Source organism: Gigantopelta aegis, chromosome 4 (assembly GCF_016097555.1).
Source record: "Gigantopelta aegis isolate Gae_Host chromosome 4, Gae_host_genome, whole genome shotgun sequence".
In the NCBI taxonomy this organism is placed as follows: domain Eukaryota; kingdom Metazoa; phylum Mollusca; class Gastropoda; order Neomphalida; family Peltospiridae; genus Gigantopelta; species Gigantopelta aegis.
In genome coordinates, this window is record NC_054702.1 from 19922372 (window position 1) to 19946257 (window position 23886).

General features: G+C 35.6%; 1 protein-coding gene across 1 annotated transcript in view; it reads left to right on the forward strand.

The window, feature by feature from the left end:
* LOC121369658 (vacuolar protein sorting-associated protein 13A-like) overlaps window positions 1-23886 on the forward strand; it is a 184805-nt gene that overhangs the window by 81572 nt on the left and 79347 nt on the right. The window contains exons 18-35 of the mRNA XM_041494703.1: window positions 1049-1161; window positions 2056-2193; window positions 3361-3428; window positions 3862-3940; window positions 4654-4741; window positions 5519-5636; window positions 7226-7394; window positions 10691-10823; window positions 12030-12090; window positions 15629-15867; window positions 16844-16917; window positions 17424-17566; window positions 18468-18574; window positions 19497-19607; window positions 20086-20189; window positions 20989-21027; window positions 21870-22004; window positions 22704-22781. Coding sequence (XP_041350637.1) covers window positions 1049-1161; window positions 2056-2193; window positions 3361-3428; window positions 3862-3940; window positions 4654-4741; window positions 5519-5636; window positions 7226-7394; window positions 10691-10823; window positions 12030-12090; window positions 15629-15867; window positions 16844-16917; window positions 17424-17566; window positions 18468-18574; window positions 19497-19607; window positions 20086-20189; window positions 20989-21027; window positions 21870-22004; window positions 22704-22781 — 1997 coding nt within the window. The remainder of the gene's footprint in view (window positions 1-1048; window positions 1162-2055; window positions 2194-3360; window positions 3429-3861; window positions 3941-4653; window positions 4742-5518; window positions 5637-7225; window positions 7395-10690; window positions 10824-12029; window positions 12091-15628; window positions 15868-16843; window positions 16918-17423; window positions 17567-18467; window positions 18575-19496; window positions 19608-20085; window positions 20190-20988; window positions 21028-21869; window positions 22005-22703; window positions 22782-23886) is intronic.

Sequence of the window (23886 nt, forward strand, 5' to 3'; positions counted from 1 at the left end):
AGCTGTACTATAGTTTCCATTTTGAAAACTTTCATCCATTTATGCAACTGAAAGGTGAAGGATTTGAACTGCTTTCAGAAGAAAAAAAAACAGTGTAAAGGGAAGTAACTCACTGAACTAACTGTAGTTATTTTGAAATGCAGGGTACAAATGAAAGAAAGTTATGTAGGGTCATAAACAATGTACTGGGCAGTAGTGGATCCAGGGGGAGTCCAGGGGTCTGGACCCATCCCCCCCCCCCCTTTTTGAAAACCGACCATAACCTTTATGGGGAAACATGATTATATTAACTGTTCTGTGTAAAAGGAGAGATTAGTCACCACATTTTGAACCCACCCACCCCCCACCCACCCCTTTCAGAAATCCTGCATCCGCGCCTGTTAGATTTTCCTTTTCTTTGCTTATAGCCGGGGAATAAACAGTGTACTGGGATGTCGCTAACTAAATGTTCCTGTTCTTTTGAATAAACAAAGTGCTTGGGTTATGTCAGGCCTTAATAACATAAATCCTAGATATTTATTCCCACTTGCTCCGAGGATAAAGGCCTGACTCTATTTCTTTGTTTAAAAAACCCCACAAAACAAAAACAGTTTTGGTCTTTAAACATATGATCCTTCGATGTGTGATACTTTCAATATCCTGAAAATATAAAAAAATTAAATTTCACCTGTTATCCGCATTAAAAACAATTTGGATGAAAATCTATTTGTAACATTTAATTTATCATGGCCTTAAGTGAATATACCTTTTATTTTCTCATAGCTGTTGAATAAACAATGTGCTATGGTGCTAAACCTTCCTGTCCTTTACTTTAGCTTTTTATTTTAATAATACAGTGAAATCCCTCTAAAACAGGACACCCAAGGAACCATTGAAAAAGTCAGGTTTTAAGGGATGTCTGGTTTAGAGAGTATCTGTTCTTATGTCTGTACTAATATATAAATATTTTAAAAAAAAGACCATGAAAACTGTCCGGTTTTGAGGGAATTCCTGTTTACGGAGGGTCCAGTTTTGAAGGATTTCACTGTATACGTTGATTTACTTTCAGCGCCATCAGTGAACCAAGTATTTACCCTGGACTTCGAGGTGAAGCCGTTGTATGTGGACGCTGATTATTCCCTTAGTCTCAGTCTGCAGCCCGTGGAAATAGTCTACGATGAGGTGGGCAGCCATTGTACAAACATTATTAAAAACATTCTTTATAGAGGACAAAGGAAAAATTCAGAAAGTGCCCTTGTTGTCAACCTGTTGTTATGATTGGTTTTTTCACCTACATGTTTAATATTTCAGAGAACAAAATTTTAAAATCTTAGGTAACTGAAAATAGGTTCATTTGATTTTTATCTAGATAACCGATTTTGAATTTTATTTTCATAACCAAATCAATTACCGTAAACTTGCATTGAATGTAGTTACCTTCTGAAGTTTACAGATTTTAATTTCAGAACATATAGTGGTTCATCACTTAACCGATTGGCAGTTAGCATGATTTATAAATTGTATAACTGACAAGCAAACAGAATGATGGTTCACATATAAAATTATGCCCTGTATTATTATTAGTTTTAATAGCATCATTACTTATAGACATTCTTTATTAACTGCTTGTTTTAGTTTTAGTTTTAGTGTTAATATCATCATTGCTTACAAACATTCTTTTTTACATACATGTATTATTAATTTATTAGTTTTAAAGGCAACAATGCTTACATTCTTTCTTTTTCTTTTTTACTATCTGTTTATCAAATCACTAATTTTAATAAGTTTATTTCTGAATATTAAAGCTTTGTGGTTTTTCAGAGCCATTAGTGTAAGTGTTGCAATCAAATTCAAGTCTTTTGAGTCCCATGATTTGAATTTTCTAGCCCATACTGATGTATCATCTTGTTTTTTATATTTAATTTGTTTTACCATTGTCCCCTTTCCTTTCCACTCTTTAATTCAGACCTTCTTTTGACATGTAAGTCCCACTCCTGGTCTTTGTCTTTCCAACCATGATAGATGCTTATTTTATGTGGGTAATCATCCAAATTGTTTTTTAAAATTATTTTGCAGCATTCCCTGTCAGAAGTCTCAGCATTCTTTCAAGTTCCTCATGGAAGTATTGATATGAAATCTGCTGCCATGGAAACCTTGCAAGGAGTAGCCACCTACAGTCGTGCCGGACTGCAGTATGCCATTGACAAACACAAGGTACGTGTATGTCTTACATCTTGGGCCAAAATTCCACTGCATCAGACATAGAAATAAGAACAGTGTCTGGTAACTCATGTACAGGTTTTCACAAAATATTGGCATGGTAGCCTATGGGTTACGATATATTAAAGTCACAGACCCTAGTTTCAACTCTTGAAAATTTGGCAGTAAGTTTGATTAATCTACAAACCCTTTAACAAATTTGGATAAAGTTGTCATGGAGTTAAAACAAGAGTCTGTGACTTTGGAACAGGGAAATACCCTTAAAAAGTAGACTACAGCTCACTTGTCTCCATAACTGTTACTTCTCAGAGGTTCGTGTATTTTTAAAAAATCATTTTGTGATACATTGTATTACAAACACCAGATTGACCAGAAACCCTTCGGATATACAGAAATGGATAATCTAAATGCCTTGATGCCTGTTCATTTGTGGAGAAATGAATAATCTAAATACCTTGATGCCTGTTCATTTGTGGCCTGTTTAAGATGGCTAGTGATTGCAGGCACTCGCTAGACTGCTAGACTAATGTTAGAAGAATCTAATGTGAACAGAGAACAAAGGTGCTTGAACCCGAATTAAATCACAAAGATAAAAAAAGAGTTTTGAGCATCATCAATATTGTACTACTCCTCTGAGGCTTGTTAAAGGAACTATTCTGTATTCATTAACAGTGAAAATGAATTATTCAACCCAGATGTAAAATGCCTAGGGAATAAAGCTTATATAAAACAATTTGAAATATAAAGTTTTTATGTTGGTAAATGCATTTGGGATTCTCTTTAATGTAATTATTTATAATTTTGTTTGGCAGTTTTAAGAAGAAGAAAATTGATACATCAAAGGAAATTACTGCAAGCAGAAATTCATACTGAGCTATGTACTACAAACATTATATAACAAGAAATGCATTCATTATACAGATTTTCATATTCAAAACCCCCCAAAAATCTACTTAAAAATCAAAACAAAAGTATCTTGTAATTTTAACAATTACAAAGATCTTTATTGACTAAAAACCCCTCAAAATAGTCCCTTTAATTGTATTAATTCTATGCACAACCAATATTGTACATATCCAGTGAGATGTATTAATTGTACCAATTTACATATTGAAAATATAGTTAACACCACTTAAAGGTGCATGCTCTGTTTTATTCCAGACTGTTCATGTTGCTATTAACATGCGATCTCCATACATCGTCGTGCCAGAATTTGGAACCCTGCATAGGTGAGTGATAACATATATAATCAAAATGTTAGGGTTATCTGGGTTATGTCAAAAAAAAAAAATTGTATTAATGTCTTTTTATGGATTTGTCTATCTATATTATATTATCTATGCCCCACCTACCTCCAAGAATTTTTTTTTATCATAAATAAAAAGACTAAATATTCCATAACATTGATAAAGATAATCTCTAAAAATGAAACTGAAGATTCAGTATGGTACATGTAGGTTATTTTCAAATGAACATTGTTTAATTTGTGTCACAAACTTTAAATTAATATTGATTTTGCACAGGTATGTACACCAAACTTTAATATTATTTAAGTATAATAACAATTTATTTTTAAATTTCAGAGTAAACTGTTTTACAACACAAATTTTCCATTTAATATAATTATTAATATGATAAATACTTCTGTCTGCTTTGTTCCAGGGGAGGTAATGTGCTAGTAGCAGATTTTGGGACATTACGGGTAGACAGCGAGCTGCAGCCAAAGGATGTTTCCCTCGAGGTACTGTATTTAATGACACAGTAGAACAAACAGCTGATAACCCCTGTAATCCAGAATTCCCAAAATGGTATTATTTCGTGGTCCCTCTTTAAATATTATTATAGAACGGAACCTTGCTACATCAGATACCCCTTTAAACTAGACTTTTTACTTGGTTTTGTGGGTATTTCACTGTATATAAATTTGTCACTATATTACTACTTAGTCATAATAAAGAAAAAAAATACTGGTTTTTAATTTTTGACCAATGTAAGTCATTTAAAATATTATATTTAAAAAAAGTATGTTACCTTAGGTTGGCTGAAGAGTAATGCATATCCAGGATATAATTCAAGTTATGTAAAATCACAGGGATATTGATATAGAATATCTTTAGTTATATATTTTGACCTGAAACATTTGATTTTCAAAATCTTTAATAGATGTGTAGATTTTAAAAGTTTTCTGCCAAACATATCAGTAGTGTCTTACATACATCAGCCATTTCTGATCATATTAAAACAAATTATACTTATATATATTTTCAGTAATGAACTTATGAATGTAAAGCATTTTAATTGAAACATTTTGTTTATCCAGATAATTTATTAGATGTTTCAACTTTTAAAATTGCTATAAAACATTTCAATTAACACATGAATAAATATTTAGCAAAATTATAGATATATTTTCATTTTTTAAATTTGTCTCAATAACTGTGTTTAAATTTGTAGGATGCGACAATGTCGGAAATTGAGTCTCGATTATATGATCAGTTCAACATCAAACTGAGCGAGGTGAAAATCTTACTTGCAGACTCAGGTAATTCAATAGTTTTTTAACATTTTTAACACAGAAAAGACCATGTTGGGCTGGGTCTTTATTTTAAATCTGACACCCAATAGCCGATATGTATTTTTGTTCTTAGTGTATCATGAAACATTCATTCATTCATTATTCATTCATTCGTTCGTTCGTTCGATCTTACTTTTGTTTGTTCATTTGTTCGTTCGTTCGTTCATTCATTAAAAAAAATATGTTTAACTACTGTTAGTTATTTTAGGATAGGTACTTAGGGCCAGTACTAAGTTAAACTAGGCAGTCTCCTAGGACACCCTAATTTGTTATTGTGCCAACCATAGATATGCCAAAGACCATGGAATGTGCTGTCTTAAGAGAAAGAGTGAGAGAGAGAGAAAGAGTGTGAGAGAGAGAGAGACAGAGAGAGAGACAGAGAGAGAGAGAAAGAGTGTGAGAGAGACAGAGAGAGAGAGATAGAGTGAAAGAGAGAGTGAGTGACATTGAGAGAGAGAGAGAGAGAGAGAGAGAGAGAGAGAGAGAGAGAGAGAGAGAGAGAGAGAGAGAGAGAGAGAGAGAGAGAGAGAGAGAAAACTCACTGCCACCACATATGCTACTCCTACCAAAAAAAGCGGCATGTGATCTTTTATATGCAAGACAGTAGACCTACATACTATGGCCTTTAATATATCAATTGTAGACAGGCCTTTCTATAATGCATCGTACCTCATATGAGTGCTCGACCATTGATTTACATTCCACCTCTACAGCTGTATGATAATATTTTGTTTTTCCGTCTAGGTGACGACTGGCACACCGCTCAGACCCAGCCGGACTCTGAGTACCACATACTGCCCAGTGTCCAGCTGGTGGTGGCCTTCTTCAACGCTGTGAAGATGGACTATAAACAGTTACCACAGTATGTTGTCTTTGGGAAAGGTTTCAGCCTGTTACCCCCAGTTATAAAGAGGGAAGCTCACCCTAACCCCAAGACTATTCCTATCCCTAATCCTAAATCTAACTCTAACTCCAACCCTAAAACTAACCTTAATCTTAACCCTAACAATAGGTGGATAATGGTCACCTATCTTTGTATTCTAAGGTTGACGACAGTCACTTTTCACATCCTTGTTTTGGCTTCATACACAATAAATATAGCATATCTTCCGTAATTTCACTTGAAATCCATATTTCGTAAAAGTACAATTTTTTAATTTCAAGATTTTCTTTAAACACGTTCATGTGCATTAGTAATGTTTAAGCAAAATAATTTCCATAGCAATTTTGCATTGGAATTTTTCCAGCATTCTTAAAACGGAAATGTCATTACCCAGTTTAGTAATATTGTAAGGAGATGCAAAGTGACATACTTGAAATACTGACGTCATTCAAATTCAAAATTAGCTATATTATAACAATGCTTCACCACATTAAAATAAAAACTGGTCTACTAACCTTGACCCCTGTCAAATTTCTATATAACAAGCAGACAACGCTGTTTACAGGTCTGTATGGTTTTATTTTTCATAATTCTGGACAAAATATTAATTTTAAGTTTTAAAAGATGAAAGAAAGAAAAAGTACCTATTATCAACTATATCATATCAAAAAATAACTGTTGGATATGTTTTATTTATTGTGTACGAAGCCAAAACAATGTCCGAAAAGTTACTGCCGTCGACTTTAATTTAAAACAAAGTAAACTGTTTATTTCACAGATGACACAAGTATATATTTCAAAAAGCTTCTAATAATTAAAAACAAACATTTATGCAGTCACTATCTCTCTGGTAAGAGGATGTAACAAATAGTTGTTTTCAAAGGAATTAAGGCAAGTATATAGTATTAAAATGTTTTTAAAAATTCAGTTTTATTTTTTAAATCCCTCTGCCACTTTCCTTTGTTCAAACAGTACTTAAACAGTACTTATTCAGTCAATTTCTCTCCAGTTAGAGAATATTATAACAAATATGACCAGCAAAGTGAAATAACAGACTTGTTGTGTTAGACACAAATTGGTGGCCATTCTAAAGTGATATATAGAGAATAAGTGGTTACTGTCTTAAGATTTCAGCTTTATTCTGTAAAGGTTATAATGGCAAATGCCGTGAGGATCCACTAAGTGGCAATTTTGCCATTCAACCTGAGCAGATAATGAAAATCAAACCTACAGAACAAAATGTTTGTAAGAGTCTTGGAAAATCTTGGGTTTTCACAAAAACATTTTGTTCCTTGGGTTGGAATTGCCATATTTATACACCACAGTGGTGGTAAACTCTATTAGTCTTGTTGTGTTTAGACAAGCTGGTGGCCAGTCTAAAGTGAGATAACATTGTCTTATTGTTATGTATATTGCTGTTTTCTTGTTACCCATAACATGGTCATGTTGTTATGTATAACACTGTCTTGTTATGTATAACACTGTCTTGATGTTTTGTATAACATTGTCTTGATATTATGTATAACACTGTCTTGATGTTTTGTATAACACTGTCTTGTTGTGTTTAGACAGAAGTTGGTGGCCAGTCTTCCGACACTGAAGTTGAACATCTCCGACAAGAAGTTGTTGCTGCTGATGTCATTTCTCCGCAATTTTCCCGTTCCAACCAGCACCAGTGCCATGACTCTTGGTGAGGACATGGTCGACAGCATCGTCATGATGCCCACAGTCTCACTGGTAAGGAAGTGAGGAAAGGAATGTTTGTCCAAAACTCTGCAAAACACATTTTAAACTACAAATACTGGTGTTACTTTCTTTAACATAAGGTCAGGATGTAGCCCAGTGGTAAAGAGCTCGCTTCATGTGCTGTTGGTCTAGGATCCACTGGCACAGTGGGGCCATTGGTATATCAAAGGCTGTGGTATGTGTTATCTTGGCTGTAAACTTGTGCATATAAAAGATCCCTTGCCACTAATGGAAAAATGTCAGAATTAACAAATATTTGACATCCAATAGCCAATAATTAGTAAATCAATGTGCTCTAGTGGTGTCATTAAACAAAACAAAAAAAGATAATAAAATTAATATTTTGAAATAAATGTCTCAATTACCTACCATTGTGCTAAATATTGTTAAACCCTTATTTTTTATTCTGCCATGTTCTGTTGGTACTTTAATTTCAAGTATGGCACTGTTTTGATTTTTGTTTTTTAGGCACACCGTGAAGTATTTATATCGGTAATATTAAATGCAGTCTGTGCGGTATTATACTCCTTACTATAGTAATGCTTGTCAGAGACTGGGTCCAGAGTGGAAAGATTGATGCTTTGTGTACCAATGCTTATGTATAATATATAGCCAGTGCTTAGTTGTTGCCTAACTGCCTGGGAAAACTATTTCAAGCAAGAGCTAATCATTATAACAAACTATGATATAGTCTGAATAATCCAGTTGTTATCTTTAAGTCTAAAGTCTTATCTACATTGCTTAAAACCCTGCTGTCCTTTATTGCTTTATATTTATAATTAAATGAGGAAGGACATTTTCCAGCACCTACAGTAAAAAAAAAAAACCCCAAAACAACACCTTTAAAGGTCCTATGTCAAAGTTGAAACTACAATATTTCATTATTTTCACATTTATTTGTATAAAATAATTACAAATTAATCGATCCCATGCATATTTTTTCAATAATTAACTCTAGAATAATAATTTTTAAAAGTCTTGCACTGAACGACAAGAGAGGTTTCTCAAATAATCTGTGGCTAAATATAGCATGGCCACTATCTTTGTTTCTTTTGTCAGTTGACCGCAAAGAATTCTGGGTAAACTTAGTGTGTTGAATGTGTATGCATAAAACAGTGATATCACTAGTAAATGCATGTGACACACTCAAGATTTGCCCCTAAAAAAGAAAAAAAAATTCTACTAGTAAATGGAATTATTTGTTTATAATTTTTATAAACATATAACTGAAGGTATAAACTTCAAAAATTAATTAATATTTTTGCAGGAACTGCCATTATTGAAACTTTGACATAGGACCTTTAAACAATACACCATTTCCTGGTATTGGTACTTGGAATTCCATTGTTTAACAGCCAAAAGCTGATGTGTTCCTTGTGTCATTAAACATTCATTCATTCGTTAGTACTTGGAACAGTTTGCCCTTTGATGGTAGAAGGAACACAAACCTAAATATAAAAGTTTATACACCTACCATTATTCCTTGTAAGAATATGAAATATTATTGAATGTATATTATTAATTTTCGCTAGATCTCAGACAATATATTGTTATTCTTTCTGCTGAGTCAGCTAATATTCTGTAAATCATGAAATTAATGCTAGCTTCTTGTGTTTAAAACAGAGATAAATCTAAAATGTATTACAAACAATTTAGCATTTCTTACTTGCAGTGAGATATTTTGAAGTTGCATTAATATAGATTTGCATTTTAAAGTATACCCGTCCTAAGACTATAATATCATCATCCATTATTTTCAGGTAAAGTGCCCACTCGATGCGCTGTCGGTCCTGATATCGATCCGCATCGGTGGGCCCATTGGGCTATTTCTCATTCCAGCCAGTGCACCACAACTGGTATATCAAAGGCTGTGGTATGTACTACCCTGTCTGTGGGATGGTGCATATAAAAGATCCCTTGCTGCTAATCAAAAAGAGTAGCCAATGAAGTGGCGGCAGTGGGTTTCTTCTCTCAACCTTAACCATATGTCTGATGCCATATAACCATTAATAAAATGAGTGCGTCGTTAAATAAAACATTTCTTTCTGTCCATTATTTTCATGATTCACAGTAACTAAAGTTTTTATTATTGTAGTTAAACTTGTATATTCATGTCAATCAAGGGAACTGCTAAATGTATTAAAATATCTTCTTTGCAAATCAACTAATTTACAGAAATATAAATAGAACTCTGTTAGCAGTTATTTGTATTATGTTCATAAAAAAAAAAATTAATAATAAAAAATCAAGTTCATAGGGGCTTATATAAAATTCACTTGTTGAGTATGTTGAACGCAAAATGGCACACTAACCCAGGAATGATTCACACACACTCCTGAATTCTCCCCTAATCCATCACTGATTCAAGAACTCAGCTTATGTAGTGCCTTAGTAAAAGCATTTAATAATTTTTATATTTGAGGTTAACATATATTTTTGACACTATTTTTAGTAAATACATGTACATAATTAAATTTCTGTTACATTCATTACAACATAACATCATCCCATTGGTCCAGACATAGCAACAGGCGTTTGTTCAATTCTCGATGGATGTAAAAATTACGTCTTCAGTTCTGATGACGTCATTTTATATGGGCAAGTTGTCTTATTGAGCATTATTGTTTATGGACCAAAGGTAATTTAAAATAAAGCATGAAGTTATAGTGTTATTATTAGCAAGTATGATTCAAATTTAATTATAAGTATTGTCTGTTATTTCTTTTACGTTGATCTGGGTATGAAAAAAAAACAAATCCTCAAACTTATGTGAGAACACCTTCGCCGATTCACACAGTTTGCAGATGATTTTTTTTGTTTATACCCCGATGAACGTAAAAGAAATAACAGACAATCTTTAAATGTATTTTTGAAATTGGTTAAATTTGAAAATTAGAGGTAATTAATCCAACCGGAGGGGACTACATCTTTTATCTCTGTCCTTCTGTCTGTCTATCTGTCCATCCATCTTTCTGTCTCACATATAGTTTTTCGGATGGTTTTTTTTTTCACAATGCCTTGAGATATTGATCTGAAATTTTGTATATAGCTTTATCGTGTATTGTTACAGATCAAGTTTAATGGTGATTTACCCATTTTTCACAGAGTTATAGCCCTTGAACTTGGAAGATAAGAAAATGTGTTAGGTCCGGTAGGGGTCATGTATTGCTTTAACAATACTCTCAGAATATTTATTAAAATTATATATTGCCTCAGTACCCAATGATTATTTGTATGTGAATGATCCATCTGTGTTATTTATGGAATATTTTTTACCTTATTTTCAGGATCTGACAGAATGTCAACTGGAACCAGATATCATTGGATTACGTCGCATCCGGCGCTCAATACTGGGTAGAAGAGTGACTACCCGGGCTAAAAGTAAACTCGTACCTCAGACTTCAAAAGATGTTCTGCCAGGTATACTTCTGTGTAAGGTTGCACATGACCATTCACTATTGTATGCATTTCAGTGTAATAACTGTGTGAAAATAAATATGTGAAAAATAGCTCAATATAAAGAGGAACATGTTAGACAAGTGGTCTGTATCATCCCGTGGGGGTACCGGCCTCGGTGGCGTCGTGGTTAGGCCATCGGTCAACAGGCTGGTAGGTACTGGGTTCGGATCCCAGTCGAGGCATGGGATTTTTAATCCAGATACCGACTCCAAACCCTGAGTGAGTGCTCCGCAAGGCTCAATGGGTAGGTGTAAACCACTTGCACTGACCAGTGATCCATAACTGGTTCAACAAAGGCCATAGTTTGTGCTATTCTGCCTGTGGGAAGTGCAACTAAAAGATCCCTTGCTTCTAATTGGAAAGAGTAGCCCATGAAGCGGGTTTTCTCTCAAAATCTGTGTGGTCCTTAACCATATGTCTGACGCCATATAACCGTGTTGAGTGCGTCATTAAATAAAACATTTCTTTCTTTCATCCCGTGAGCAGTCAATGATAAGAAGATCATATCTATTTAGATAGCTTCTATAAACCTTAAAGAGCAAAAAAATTATAGTGGCAATCTTGGTGGGATGGTTGGTGATGGCCATCTTAGATTTCAAAATGGTTGCAATTTACACAACTTTTCTTAGTCTAGTCATTTGAACTGATATTTAAAAAAACAGATGTACATATGAGTTTCATTTTGTCATTTCTGTTCTCTTTATGTTCAAATGGTTTGTGGAGGAAAGTTTAAATAAAACATGATTATATTTTTTTATATATAATATAATATAATATGTTAGACCTGGTACTTGATATTAATTAGTTATGACTGGGATTGAAATTAACTTTAAAAATCGTACTTGACAGCAGGGCCAGTTTAAATAAATTATTACTGGTTCTTATAAAATTCATTTAGCCCACAAATGATTGCATTAAGCATTTTCATCATCTATTTCATGTTGGAATGATACATATTCTAAAACTCATGGTTGCTTGACAGAATACCTTTGTAAAATTCTTAGTCACACTTAAAATAAAGATCATCTCTTCTTATAACAACTTTTTTATATCTTGTAATGTTATCATATGTTAAACATGATTAGCTACAGAAATGTTTATAAATTCTTTATTATATTAACAGTATTTTATATTATTTAATGAAAGTTTATTTCTTCATATTTTTAGCTGATGAAGTTTACTACTCTGCATCAGACCATTCTGATGAGGAAGTTGAGGAGTGGTCAGAGTAAGTGTTTGTGTACTCTCTGTTGTATGTTTCTGTACCAGCCTTAGTGACATAGTGGTTAACCACTGGACTTATGGCTGACAGATACTCGGTTCAAATCCTGGTACCGTCTCTCACCCAGAGTGAGTTTAACAACTCAGTGGGTGGGTGTAAGATCACACTGACGTCTCTCTCATTAACAACTCAGTGGGTGGATGTAAGATCACACTGACGTCTCTCTCATTAACAACTCAGTGGGTGGATGTAAGATCACACTGATGTCTCTCTCATTAACAACTCAGTGGGTGGATGTAAGATCACACTGACGTCTCTCTCATTAACAACTCAGTGGGTGGATGTAAGATCACACTGACGTCTCTCTCATTAACAACTCAATGGGTGGATGTAAGATCACACTGACATCTCTCTCATTAACCACTAACAACTCAGTGGGTGGATGTAAGATCACACTGACATATCTCTCATTAACAACTCAGTGGGTGGATGTAAGATCACACTGACGTCTCTCTCATTAACAACTCAGTGGGTGGATGTAAGATCACATTGACGTCTCTCTCATTAACCACTAACAACTCAGTGGGTGGATGTAAGATCACACTGACGTCTCTCTCATTAACAACTCAGTGGGTGGGTGTAAGATCACACTGACATCTCTCTCATTAACAACTCAGTGGGTGGATGTAAGATCACACTGACATCTCTCTCATTAACCACTAACAACTCAGTGGGTGGGTGTAAGATCACACTGACGTCTCTCTCATTAACAACTCAGTGGGTGGATGTAAGATCACACTGACATCTCTCTCATTAACCACTAACAACTCAGTGGGTGGATGTAAGATCACACTGACGTCTCTCTCATTAACCACTAACAACTCAGTGGGTGGGTGTAAGATCACACTGACGTCTCTCTCATTAACCACTAACAACTCAGTGGGTGGGTGTAAGATCACACTGATATCTCTCATTAACAACTAACAACTCAGTGGGTGGGTGTAAGATCACACTGACATCTCTCATTAACAACTCAGTGGGTGGATGTAAGATCACACTGACATCTCTCTCATTAACCACTAACAACTCAGTGGGTGGATGTAAGATCACACTGACGTCTCTCTCATTAACCACTAACAACTCAGTGGGTGGGTGTAAGATCACACTGACATATCTCTCATTAACCACTAACAACTCAGTGGGTGGGTGTAAGATCACACTGACATCTCTCATTAACAACTAACAACTCAGTGGGTGGGTGTAAGATCACACTGACATCTCTCATTAACAACTCATTGGGTGGGTGTAAGATCACACTGACATCTCTCATTAACAACTCAGTGGGTGGATGTAAGATCACACTGGCGTCTCTCTCATTAACAACTCAGTGGGTGGGTGTAAGATAACACTGAAGTCTCTCTCATTAACAACTCAGTGGGTGGATGTAAGATCACACTGACATCTCTCATTAACCACTAACAACTCAGTGGGTGGGTGTAAGATCACACTGACATCTCTCTCATTAACCACTAACAACTCAGTGGGTGGGTGTAAGATCACACTGACGTCTCTCATTAACCACTAACAACTCGGTGGGTGTAAGATCACACTGACATCTCTCATTAACCACTAACAACTTAGTGGGTGGGTGTAAGATCACACTGACATCTCTCTCATTAACAACTCAGTGGGTGGGTGTAAGATCACACTGACATCTCTCATTAACCACTAACAACTCAGTGGGTGGGTGTAAGATCACACTGACGTCTCTCATTAACCACTAACAACTCAGTGGGTGGGTGTAAGATCACACTGACGTCTCTCATTAACCACTAACAACTCAGTGGGTGTAAGATCACACTGACGTCTCTCATTAACCACTAACAACTCAATGGGTGGGTGTAAGATCACACTGACGTCTCTCATTAACCACTAACAACTCGGTGGGTGTAAGATCACACTGACATCTCTCATTAACCACTAACAACTCAGTGGGTGGGTGTAAGATCACACTGACGTCTCTCTCATTAACAACTCAGTGGGTGGGTGTAAGATCACACTGACGTCTCTCTCATTAACAACTAACAACTCAGTGGGTGGATGTAAGATCACACTGACATATCTCTCATTAACAACTCAGTGGGTGGATGTAAGATCACACTGACATCTCTCTCATTAACCACTAACAACTCAGTGGATGGGTGTAAGATCACACTGACGTCTCTCTCATTAACCACTAACAACTCAGTGGGTGGGTGTAAGATCACACTGACATCTCTCTCATTAACAACTCAGTGGGTGGGTGTAAGATCACACTGACGTCTGTCTCATTAACCACTAACAACTCAGTGGGTGGATGTAAGATCACACTGACGTCTCTCTCATTAACAACTCAGTGGGTGGGTGTAAGATCACACTGACATCTCTCTCATTAACAACTCAGTGGGTGGATGTAAGATCACACTGACATCTCTCTCATTAACCACTAACAACTCAGTGGGTGGATGTAAGATCACACTGGCGTCTCTCTCATTAACAACTCAGTGGGTGGATGTGAGATCACACTGACATCTCTCTCATTAACCACTAACAACTAACCACTATAACCCACTGTTTTGGACAGACAGCCCAGATAGCCGAGGTGCCCAGAATACCCTAAATGAATGTAAGCACCCCAATTGGATGTAAGCACCCTAATTGGATGTAAGCACCCTAATTGGATGTAAGCACCCCAATTGGATGTAAGCACCCCAATTGGATGTAAGCACCCCAATTGGATGTAAGCACCCCAATTGGATGTAAGCACCCCAATTGGATGTAAGCACCCAATTGGATGTAAGCACCCTAATTGAATGTAAGCACCCTAATTGGATGTAAGCACCAAAATAAGTTAAAATGAAATTAATAAAATGAGTCTATCTATTGCTTGGGCAGGATCTAGCTCAGTCAGTTTATAGGTTATATGATCGAATTCCATTGGTGGATCCAATCTTTGATTGGCTCTTCCCCATCCCAAACAGTGCCCCATGACTGGTATATCAAAGGTTGATGTATGTCTTTGGAAAATGCATATAAAAGATCTGTTTGCTAAATTAAATGGAGAAATGTATCGGGCTTCCTCTGAAGACTCTACATCAGAATTACTAAATGTTTGACATCCATCAGCTAATAATTAATCAATGTGCTTTCGGGGCATCATTAAACAAAACAAACTTTAAAATGTTTCTGTTACTCATGGCAAGTTAATACATTATTATGTGACATAGACTAATTACTGTATCAAAAGTATATCAAAAGAATGGTGTACCATGGGAAGAAAACTATAATTGTGGTTGAGTTATTCTAAATAAAAATATTCTCAGGATTACAACTTTAATTTGCAAATCAGCCCTCTACATTGCAATAGATTTGATTGACCATTTTTTAAAATCTGGTTACTAAAACATTTCATACTATCTATATCAAAAATAGAAGTAGGTGACAATATCTGGCTCCTAGATGGAAAAGTTAACGTAGAGGCCTGCAAGTTCTCATTTGTTTGCAGCTATCTGAGGATCAAACCAGTGGATGACAACATGTACTCATCGAACTCGGTGAAGATTCTCATGCGGATGACACTCGGTGAATTCGTTATCAATCTGTCGAAGGTGATGGACAAACACGAAGCGCCGTACCTGATGTTCCGTGTCAATCGACTGCGCATCGACTCCTCTCTCACAGTGTTTGGGTACGGGGTGCACACAACACTTGGAGGAATTCAGCTCGTTGACAAAATACACACAGGTAAGGAAGGAAATGTTTTATTTAACGACACACTCAACACATTTTATTTATGGTTACATGGTGTCAGACATATGGTTAAGGACCACACTGATATATAGAGAGAGGAAACCCGCTGTCGCCACTTCATGGGCTATTCTTTTCGATTAGCAGCAAGGGATCTTTTATATGCACCATCCCATAGACAGGATAGTACATACCACGGCCTTCATTACACCAGTCATAGTGCACTGGCTGGAATGAGAAATAGCCCAATGTGGCCACCGACGGGGATCGATCCTAAACACAGGTAACGATAACAGCCATTGTAATAGACATGTAGAGGGAATGAGGACAGGCCTAAAAATATTGGAGGGAAGGAGGATAAATTTTAATATACAGAACTTGGAAGGTTAGATTACACTGCAATGATCGAACCAAAACCGAAGTCCCGAGTTACACTTACATAATGTTGACCGAATGGTTAAGTCGAACTGCCCAATGGGTCAAAATGTTTCTCGAGCACCGATGGGGTTCGAGCCAACGAGATTCAACTGTATATAACTTTTTCTATAACTTAATTATTTAATAAAATATCGCCCTTGTTTCTGTTTTTCAAAGCTTTTGTCCTTCATATTTTCAATATAATACATTAAAGGTTTATAAAATACCATCCAACTGACCCACTATCTCTTCTATCCCAATTGAATCAGTCTGCAAGGTTGGAGGTTGTAATCAGAATAGATGTGCTTCAAACTTTAGTGAATATAGGCATGTAAAACGAGATATGGTTGGTTTGATCCACTACCATAAACCAAGCAGTTTTTAACTCTTTCAAACCCTGTGAATGAAACTATGCACAATTTTGGACAAAACAATGTCAATATCATGAATGGTATCCTAAAGAAATCTAAAAGTTGCACTTATTATTTTACTTCAATCATTAAAAAACGGTATTAACGGTAATCAAATATACATGTATGTTTTACTATTTTGACAGGATCGGCTGGAGAGTATATGGAGATGCTGGGAACCAATTCAGACACTGACCTTATCTCGGTCCTCTACAGAAACGTAAGATAATTAGAATTTTGGGTTGGAATACCTTGTCTTTACTTCACAACAGTTACTGATTCTAGTAGTGTAGACTTTTGAGGAGGGCTATGCAACATGATTTTATGGAATTAAATTATTATTATTCTCTATTTTACGATTCTACTCAAGTAAATTGTTAATTTCTATGTTCTGACTTTGACATAGGCTATGGAAGTGTGAAACATGCGATTCTACTCTAGTAATCTGTTATTGTCTATGTTACCTGTAGATGAGACCCAAATGTCCTGACTTTGACATAGGCTATGGAAGCGTGGAACATGCGATTCTACTCAGTTATCTATTATTCTCTACTAGTTACCTGTATGTTACCTGTATGTATGTTACCTGTAGGTGAGACCCGAATGTCCTGATTTTGACAAGGGCTATGGAAGTGTGGAACATGAGATTCTACTCTAGTAATCTATTATTCTCTACAAGTTACCTGTATGTTACCTGTGGGTTACCTGTATGTATGTTACCTATAGGTGAGACCGGAGTGTCCTGACTTTGACAAGGGCTATGGAAGCGTGGAACATGCGATTCTACTCAAGTTCAGCAACATGACAGCCCTCTTCGACCAGGCCAGCTTGATATACCTCAACACCTTCATACAGGGAATTTTCACCAGGTACTTGAATAAATCAAAAGAAAGGAATATTTGTTGAACGATGACGCAGCCAGAGCAATATCTACAGAAGGGCAGAAAGGAAAGGGCAGGGCAGTTCTTCTCAGAAAATACAATAGGTTGACCTTTCTTCTTCATGAGCCAGTGCACCACAACTGGTATATCGAAGGCAGTGGTATGTGCTATCCTGTCTGTGGGAAGTGCATATAAAAGATCCCTTGCTGCATTAGACAAAATGTAGTGGATTTCCTCTGATGACTACGAGTCAGATTTACCAAATGTTTGACATCCAATAGCCGATGAATAATTAATCAATGTGCTCTAATGGTGTCATTAAACAAAACAAACTTTTTTTTCTTCTTCACGAGATATAGGTATTACGTTTCTGATAGCAGTGGCTAAGGCATCCATGTCAATATCTTTTGCATTTAGCGCAAGATTAAAGATTTTCATTTAGCTTCATTTATCACAAACTGTGATGTTTTTTTATAAATGTAATTCTTTTTAATCTTAATTTTTAATTTAGTATAATTTCTGAATGTTTACTTTTCATTAACAGGGCTAGCTCTGGGTTGGCAGAAAATTTCGCCAAATTATCTGTTAAACTTAAAGTATACACATGTAGCTAAAACCCAGTTATTTTGTATCAAAATATAAATTATTACATGAAATTATCTGTTAAACTTAAAGTATACACATGCAGCTAAAACCCAGTTATTTTGTATCAAAATATAAATTATTACATGAAATTATTTTGCCAAATTAAAATAAAATTCGCCAGTTGTATTTGTCGAATTTGGTTAATGCCAGAGCTAGCCCAGTATTAAACATTAATTATTCATTCATTCATTCATTCATTCATTCATTCATTCTTTCATTCTTTCATTTTACCATTTTGTTTTAGCATGCAAAACATTGACATGAAGACGAGTACAAGCACTGTGACCTCAGAACTGATTCACAAGGACAGACCGTCCCTCACGGAGAGACTGACGTCCATCACTGACGAAGGTATGACACAGTCGTATATGCATACACAAATAGATACACATTGTAAAATAAGATTTTAAAAATGTTTTAGTATAAAACAGATTATTTTTTAAATAATGTAGTTTGAATAAAGATGGTGTAATTGCTAAAGCATTTTTTCCAATGTTTTGAATGAATTGAAAAATACTAATTAAAAAAATAACCTGTCAGTTTTACAAAGTCTCTCACCATATTTGCAAAAATACAGGAATAATTAACAGAAGATCAAGAGACGTTTGCTATTAATAATGTTGTTAAATTCACAAAATTGTTTTGCAATTGAAAAGGTTATTTCTATTTAATCAAATTATGTGTTGATAGCATAATAGCATTTTTTTTCAGCATTCCATCTGATTCCATATCTAAGGTCTCACTACACAGTTCACTTCCGGGTGAGAGTTCATTCATCACGGTCCACTTTAGTTGCTGATTGTGACACAAGTTATAGTTCACATATTCACTTCCAGGAAATGGTGAAGAATTAAAACAATATGTATGCTTAATGGTAAGCCTTCTGGCTGTATTTTGCCCATGTCATTTTGTAATATTGTGCATTGACCTTTTGGGACATGGGTATATAGCGCAGGAGACAGCTGGAGTGAATCGGTTAATGAACCACCTGTTCCAATAGGTACTACAGGCAGATGCGGTCATATAGCAAACAAACTGAGATGGAAATGTTCTCAATTTTGGAGTGAAAATAAATTCTTATATAATATATGTTTGTAATGGTGTATGTTGTTAGTGCCAACGAGAACCCGTTCTATTGGCAATCTTCATTTGAAGTTGGGCAATTTAACATGGGTTTCAATGGCAGATGACATCTGTTTAGTGAGACCTAAGTCCTTACCTGTTAGGTATTAAATATTTTCACATACTGATTTGCATATTTTTTCTGTTTCAGTTGACAACCTGCCCCTACGCAGTATAAAAATGAACATGGTGGCTCAGCTGGAAACATTCAGCGTCAGACTCTGTGATTCTGAGAACAACTTTGCTCTTATTGATGTCAAAGGTTTGTGGAACAGAGGATTTATTTTAGCAGTATACCTAAACACCTAAACCCAAATAGTCAGACTGTGATTCAGAGAACATCTTTGCTCTTATTGATGTCAAAGGTTTGTGGAACAGAGGATTTATTTTAGCAGTATACCTAAATAGGTATACCCTAAATAGTCGAGCAGTCTGTGAATTGGGCACTTAAGTTGCAGATTGAATGAAATATTAAGACATTTTGAATGTTGCCTGATTTTACTCATTGCTTTATAAAGTATATACATATCTATATTTTGGCAAATAACAGGTAATCAGCATCTAGGTATTAGTACTGAATCTTAATCATACCTAGTGAAAATAACAGCATCAATGACATCACTGTTTTAACATCAAAGTAAACAAGGTCAAACTTTGAGCTACATTTACTCAAATTCTGATGTCATGCCAAGTTGTAGGATTTCACGTGCAACAACTTATATATTTATTTATGTCTTCAGGATTTCAAGGTCATGCCTTAGTGAAAGGTACTAAGACAACAGTGCGATGCCGTCTGAAGGATCTCTCTGTACAGGACTGCTCAGTGGGAGCAATATACCCGAAGGTATTTTAAGTATCTCTTTATATGCCTGGACCCATATTCACAAAACATTGTAAGCCTAGTTTTACACGTAAACGTAAATCTACGACTGAAGTACACAAAACAACGAAAACGTAAGTTACGTGTAAAGTTGGATGTAAATATAAGAGTACCTCCGGTTACAACTAACGCTGCACGTAAGTCGTGTACATATAATAAATCAAACATGATCGCCGTTATTTACTATTATTTACGGAAACTGGCAGCATTCCCAATAATTGAAGCAGTTTGCGATGGCGAACGCCCACAGATTTTTGTTGGTGATCGAACGGATGTTTTCGACTTGGCCAATTTCTCCTGAGTTATCTTTTCCTTTTTAAGAAATATCCTCAAGTTCGTACCAAAACGCGGATCCTCACCAATACCAAAATGTCATGGTTTGCCGTTCGCGATATTATTGTTAGCAGACGACAAACGAAATTGCGTTTTGCACATTTGTTATTTACCCAGTAGCCATCGTTTCTAATGGGTTTTTTAATTTTATTTCTTCGGTGAGTGTTAAATCGTATTAATATATTACATGTTCTGGTGCTATCTACTTGTGCTCAACATTACCAGCTTGTAACTTTCTGGGGGAAATGAAGATTTCTTTTAGAAAAATAAAAAAATAAAGTAGTGTTTTCAACTTATTTTAATAAAGAAAATTTTTCCTGATCCTGGATATATATTCTAATTTGTAAACAGTTTTTGCTGTAAATATCAATGTCTTCTTTGAAAATTAATCAAAGTATTTATCAAATTAAATATTTTTATTTCATTTCAGATTTTGATGATAGAAGATGAAAACTGCTTTGACCTAAAGGTAATGTTTTTATCTACTCGCAAAGTTTTAGCCATTTGAATGCGAGACTGAATGGATGAATAAGGATATTGATATATTGATGATATATGGGTCCCATAAACAGTATATTGGCATATTGCTAAAGCTTTTAATGACCGAATACTACAACACTATCCCCTCATCTCTGTCTGTGTATGTGTGTGTGTGGGCGGGATGTAGCCCAGTGGCAAAGTGCTCGCCTGTTGCCTAGTCAGTCTAGGATCGATCCCTGTCGGTGGGGGACTATTTCTCGTTCCAGTCAGTGCACCACAACTGGTATATCAAAGGCCATGGTATGTGCTAGCCTGTCTGGGATGGTGCACATAAAAGATCCCTTGCTACTAATGAAAAAATGTAGCGGGTTTCCTCTCTAAGACTATATGTCGAAATTACCAAATGTTTGACATCCAATAGCCGATGATAGATACATCAATGCTCAAGTGGTGTAGTTAAAAAAACTGTGTGTGTGTCTCTCTGTCTCTCTGTCTCTCTGTCTCTCTCTCTCTCTCTCTCTCTCTCTCACTCTCACTCTCTCTCTCTCTCTCTCTCTCTCTCACTCTCTCTCTCTCGCTCTCTCTCTCTCTCTCTCTCTCTCTCTCTCTCTCTCTCTCTCTCTCTCTCTCTCTCTCTCTCTCTCTCTCTCTCTCTCTCTCTCTCTCTCTCTCTCTCTCTCCACTCCACCTCTTTCTCGTCTTTCTGATTCTCTCTCTGATTCCATCTCTCTCTCTCATCCGAGTGTAGATATAACTATATATTGAACACGAAATAGTCATAGTTCTCGTGACATGGTAAAGATTCCTTTCCTTTATTTTCTATTATTTCAGTGTGTGAAGTTCAACAAGTCGTTTGAGGGTCAGATGGACAATAAACAGAAGAGTCAGGGATTGGACTACAGCATTCGACTCCGTGTGGGGCAACTCCAGATGGTCTACCTCAGCAAGTTCTACTGGGAACTCATTGTAAGAACACTTTAAGGGTTGTAATGATATCATTTCAGAAGTTTGTTGCAAGAACTCAAGTTCTACTGGGTTGATTTGATATAATTTCAGAAGTTTGTTGTAAGAACTCAAGTTCTACTGGGTTGATTTGATATAATTTCAGAAGTTTGTTGTAAGAACTCAAGTTCTACTGGGTTGTAATGATATAATTTCAGAAGTTTGTTTTAAGAACATTAATTCTACTTGGTTGTAATAATATATTTTTAGAAACTCATTTTAAGAATACTAGTTCTACTGGTTGGTAATGATAGTAATTTTACTCTGAACTCAATATAAGGATAGTTACCACAGCATGTTCTACTGTAAACTCATTATAATTATAATAGCTTTACTAAGAATTTTGTGCAAGAATAGTAGTTTTACTGGAAACACATAAGGATAGTATTTTACTGGAAACTTTTTGTAAGGATGCTAGTTTTACTGGGAACTCGCTGTAAGGTTAGTACCCTTACTAGAAACTCCATGCAAGAATAACATCTTACTGGAAACTCACTTTAATTCTATGAGTTTTACTAAGAACTTATTCTGTAAAAGGAAATTTACTAGGAACTGGAAGGTTAATGGATGAATAAACATTTGATGACATCTTATGTCTAGTGCATTCACCAGTAAACTTACATTTCTTGCTATTCTAAATGTTTCTATGTATTTCTTTTTAAGAGATTCTTTGAACCATTCATCAACAGTGAGATGACAGAGGCTGCCAAAGCAGCTGCCATGGAAACTATGACACGACAGGTTTGTTTATCTACTGTACTACTGTTCTAACTGGACAAAGGGAAGTAATTTCAGAAACGGTATCAGATATGATGAAACCCACATTATGAGATGTTATGGAAAAATATAAATGCTCTCGGGGGCAATTATGCATGTAACTTTTGCGGGTTTTTTTTTATACAACACAGGCATCACCATTAAAAAAAGGGATTATTCTTTTTTTTATAATGAACTAGAAATAGTTTTTTTATCAAGCAAAGAACTGCAAAAAGAAAAAAAAAAAAAGAAAAAAAATTCTGATAGGATTTCATTTGCACTGCCAAACACGTGGGATTTTATGTACATTGGTATAATGGTGACAGTCTAACTATAAGCACTGATTCGATGGGCAGGTCCTGAACATTTCAATCTGAGGTGGCCAGAATATGCATTGCCCCTTAGTTGAAAGGTGAATTAAAAGCTAGCATCTTCTGACACCTTCGTTTCAGCTAGTGGACCATGACTGGTATGTGGTATCTTGTCTGTGGGATGGTGCATATAAAAGATCCCTTGTTGCTAACAAAAAAATATAGCGGGTTTCCTGTCTAAGACTATATGTCAAAATTACCAAATGTTTGACATCGAATAGCTGATTATTAATAAATCATTGTGCTCTAGTGGTGTCGTTAAACAAAAAAATCCCTTGCTGCTAATGGAAAAATATAGCGGGTTTCCTCTCTAAGACTATATGTCAGAATTACCATTTGTTTGACATCCAATAGCTGATGATTAATAAATCAATGTGCTCTAGTGGAAGGAAAGAAATGTTTTATTTAACAACGCACTCAACACATTTTATTTACAGTCATATGGCATCAGACAAATGGTTAAGGACCACACAGATATTGAGAGAGGAAACCCGCTGTCGCCACTTCATGGGCTACTCTTTTCGATTAGCAGCAAGGGATCTTTTATATGCACCATTCCATAGACAGGGTAGTACATATCACGGCCTTTGATATACCAGTCGTGGTGCATTGGCTGGAATGGTGCTCTAGTGGTGTCATTAAACAAAACAACTTTAACTTCTGACACCTGTTCATATTATATTATTATCTTTTAAAGCTTGTTTTTTTTCTTTCTTCAG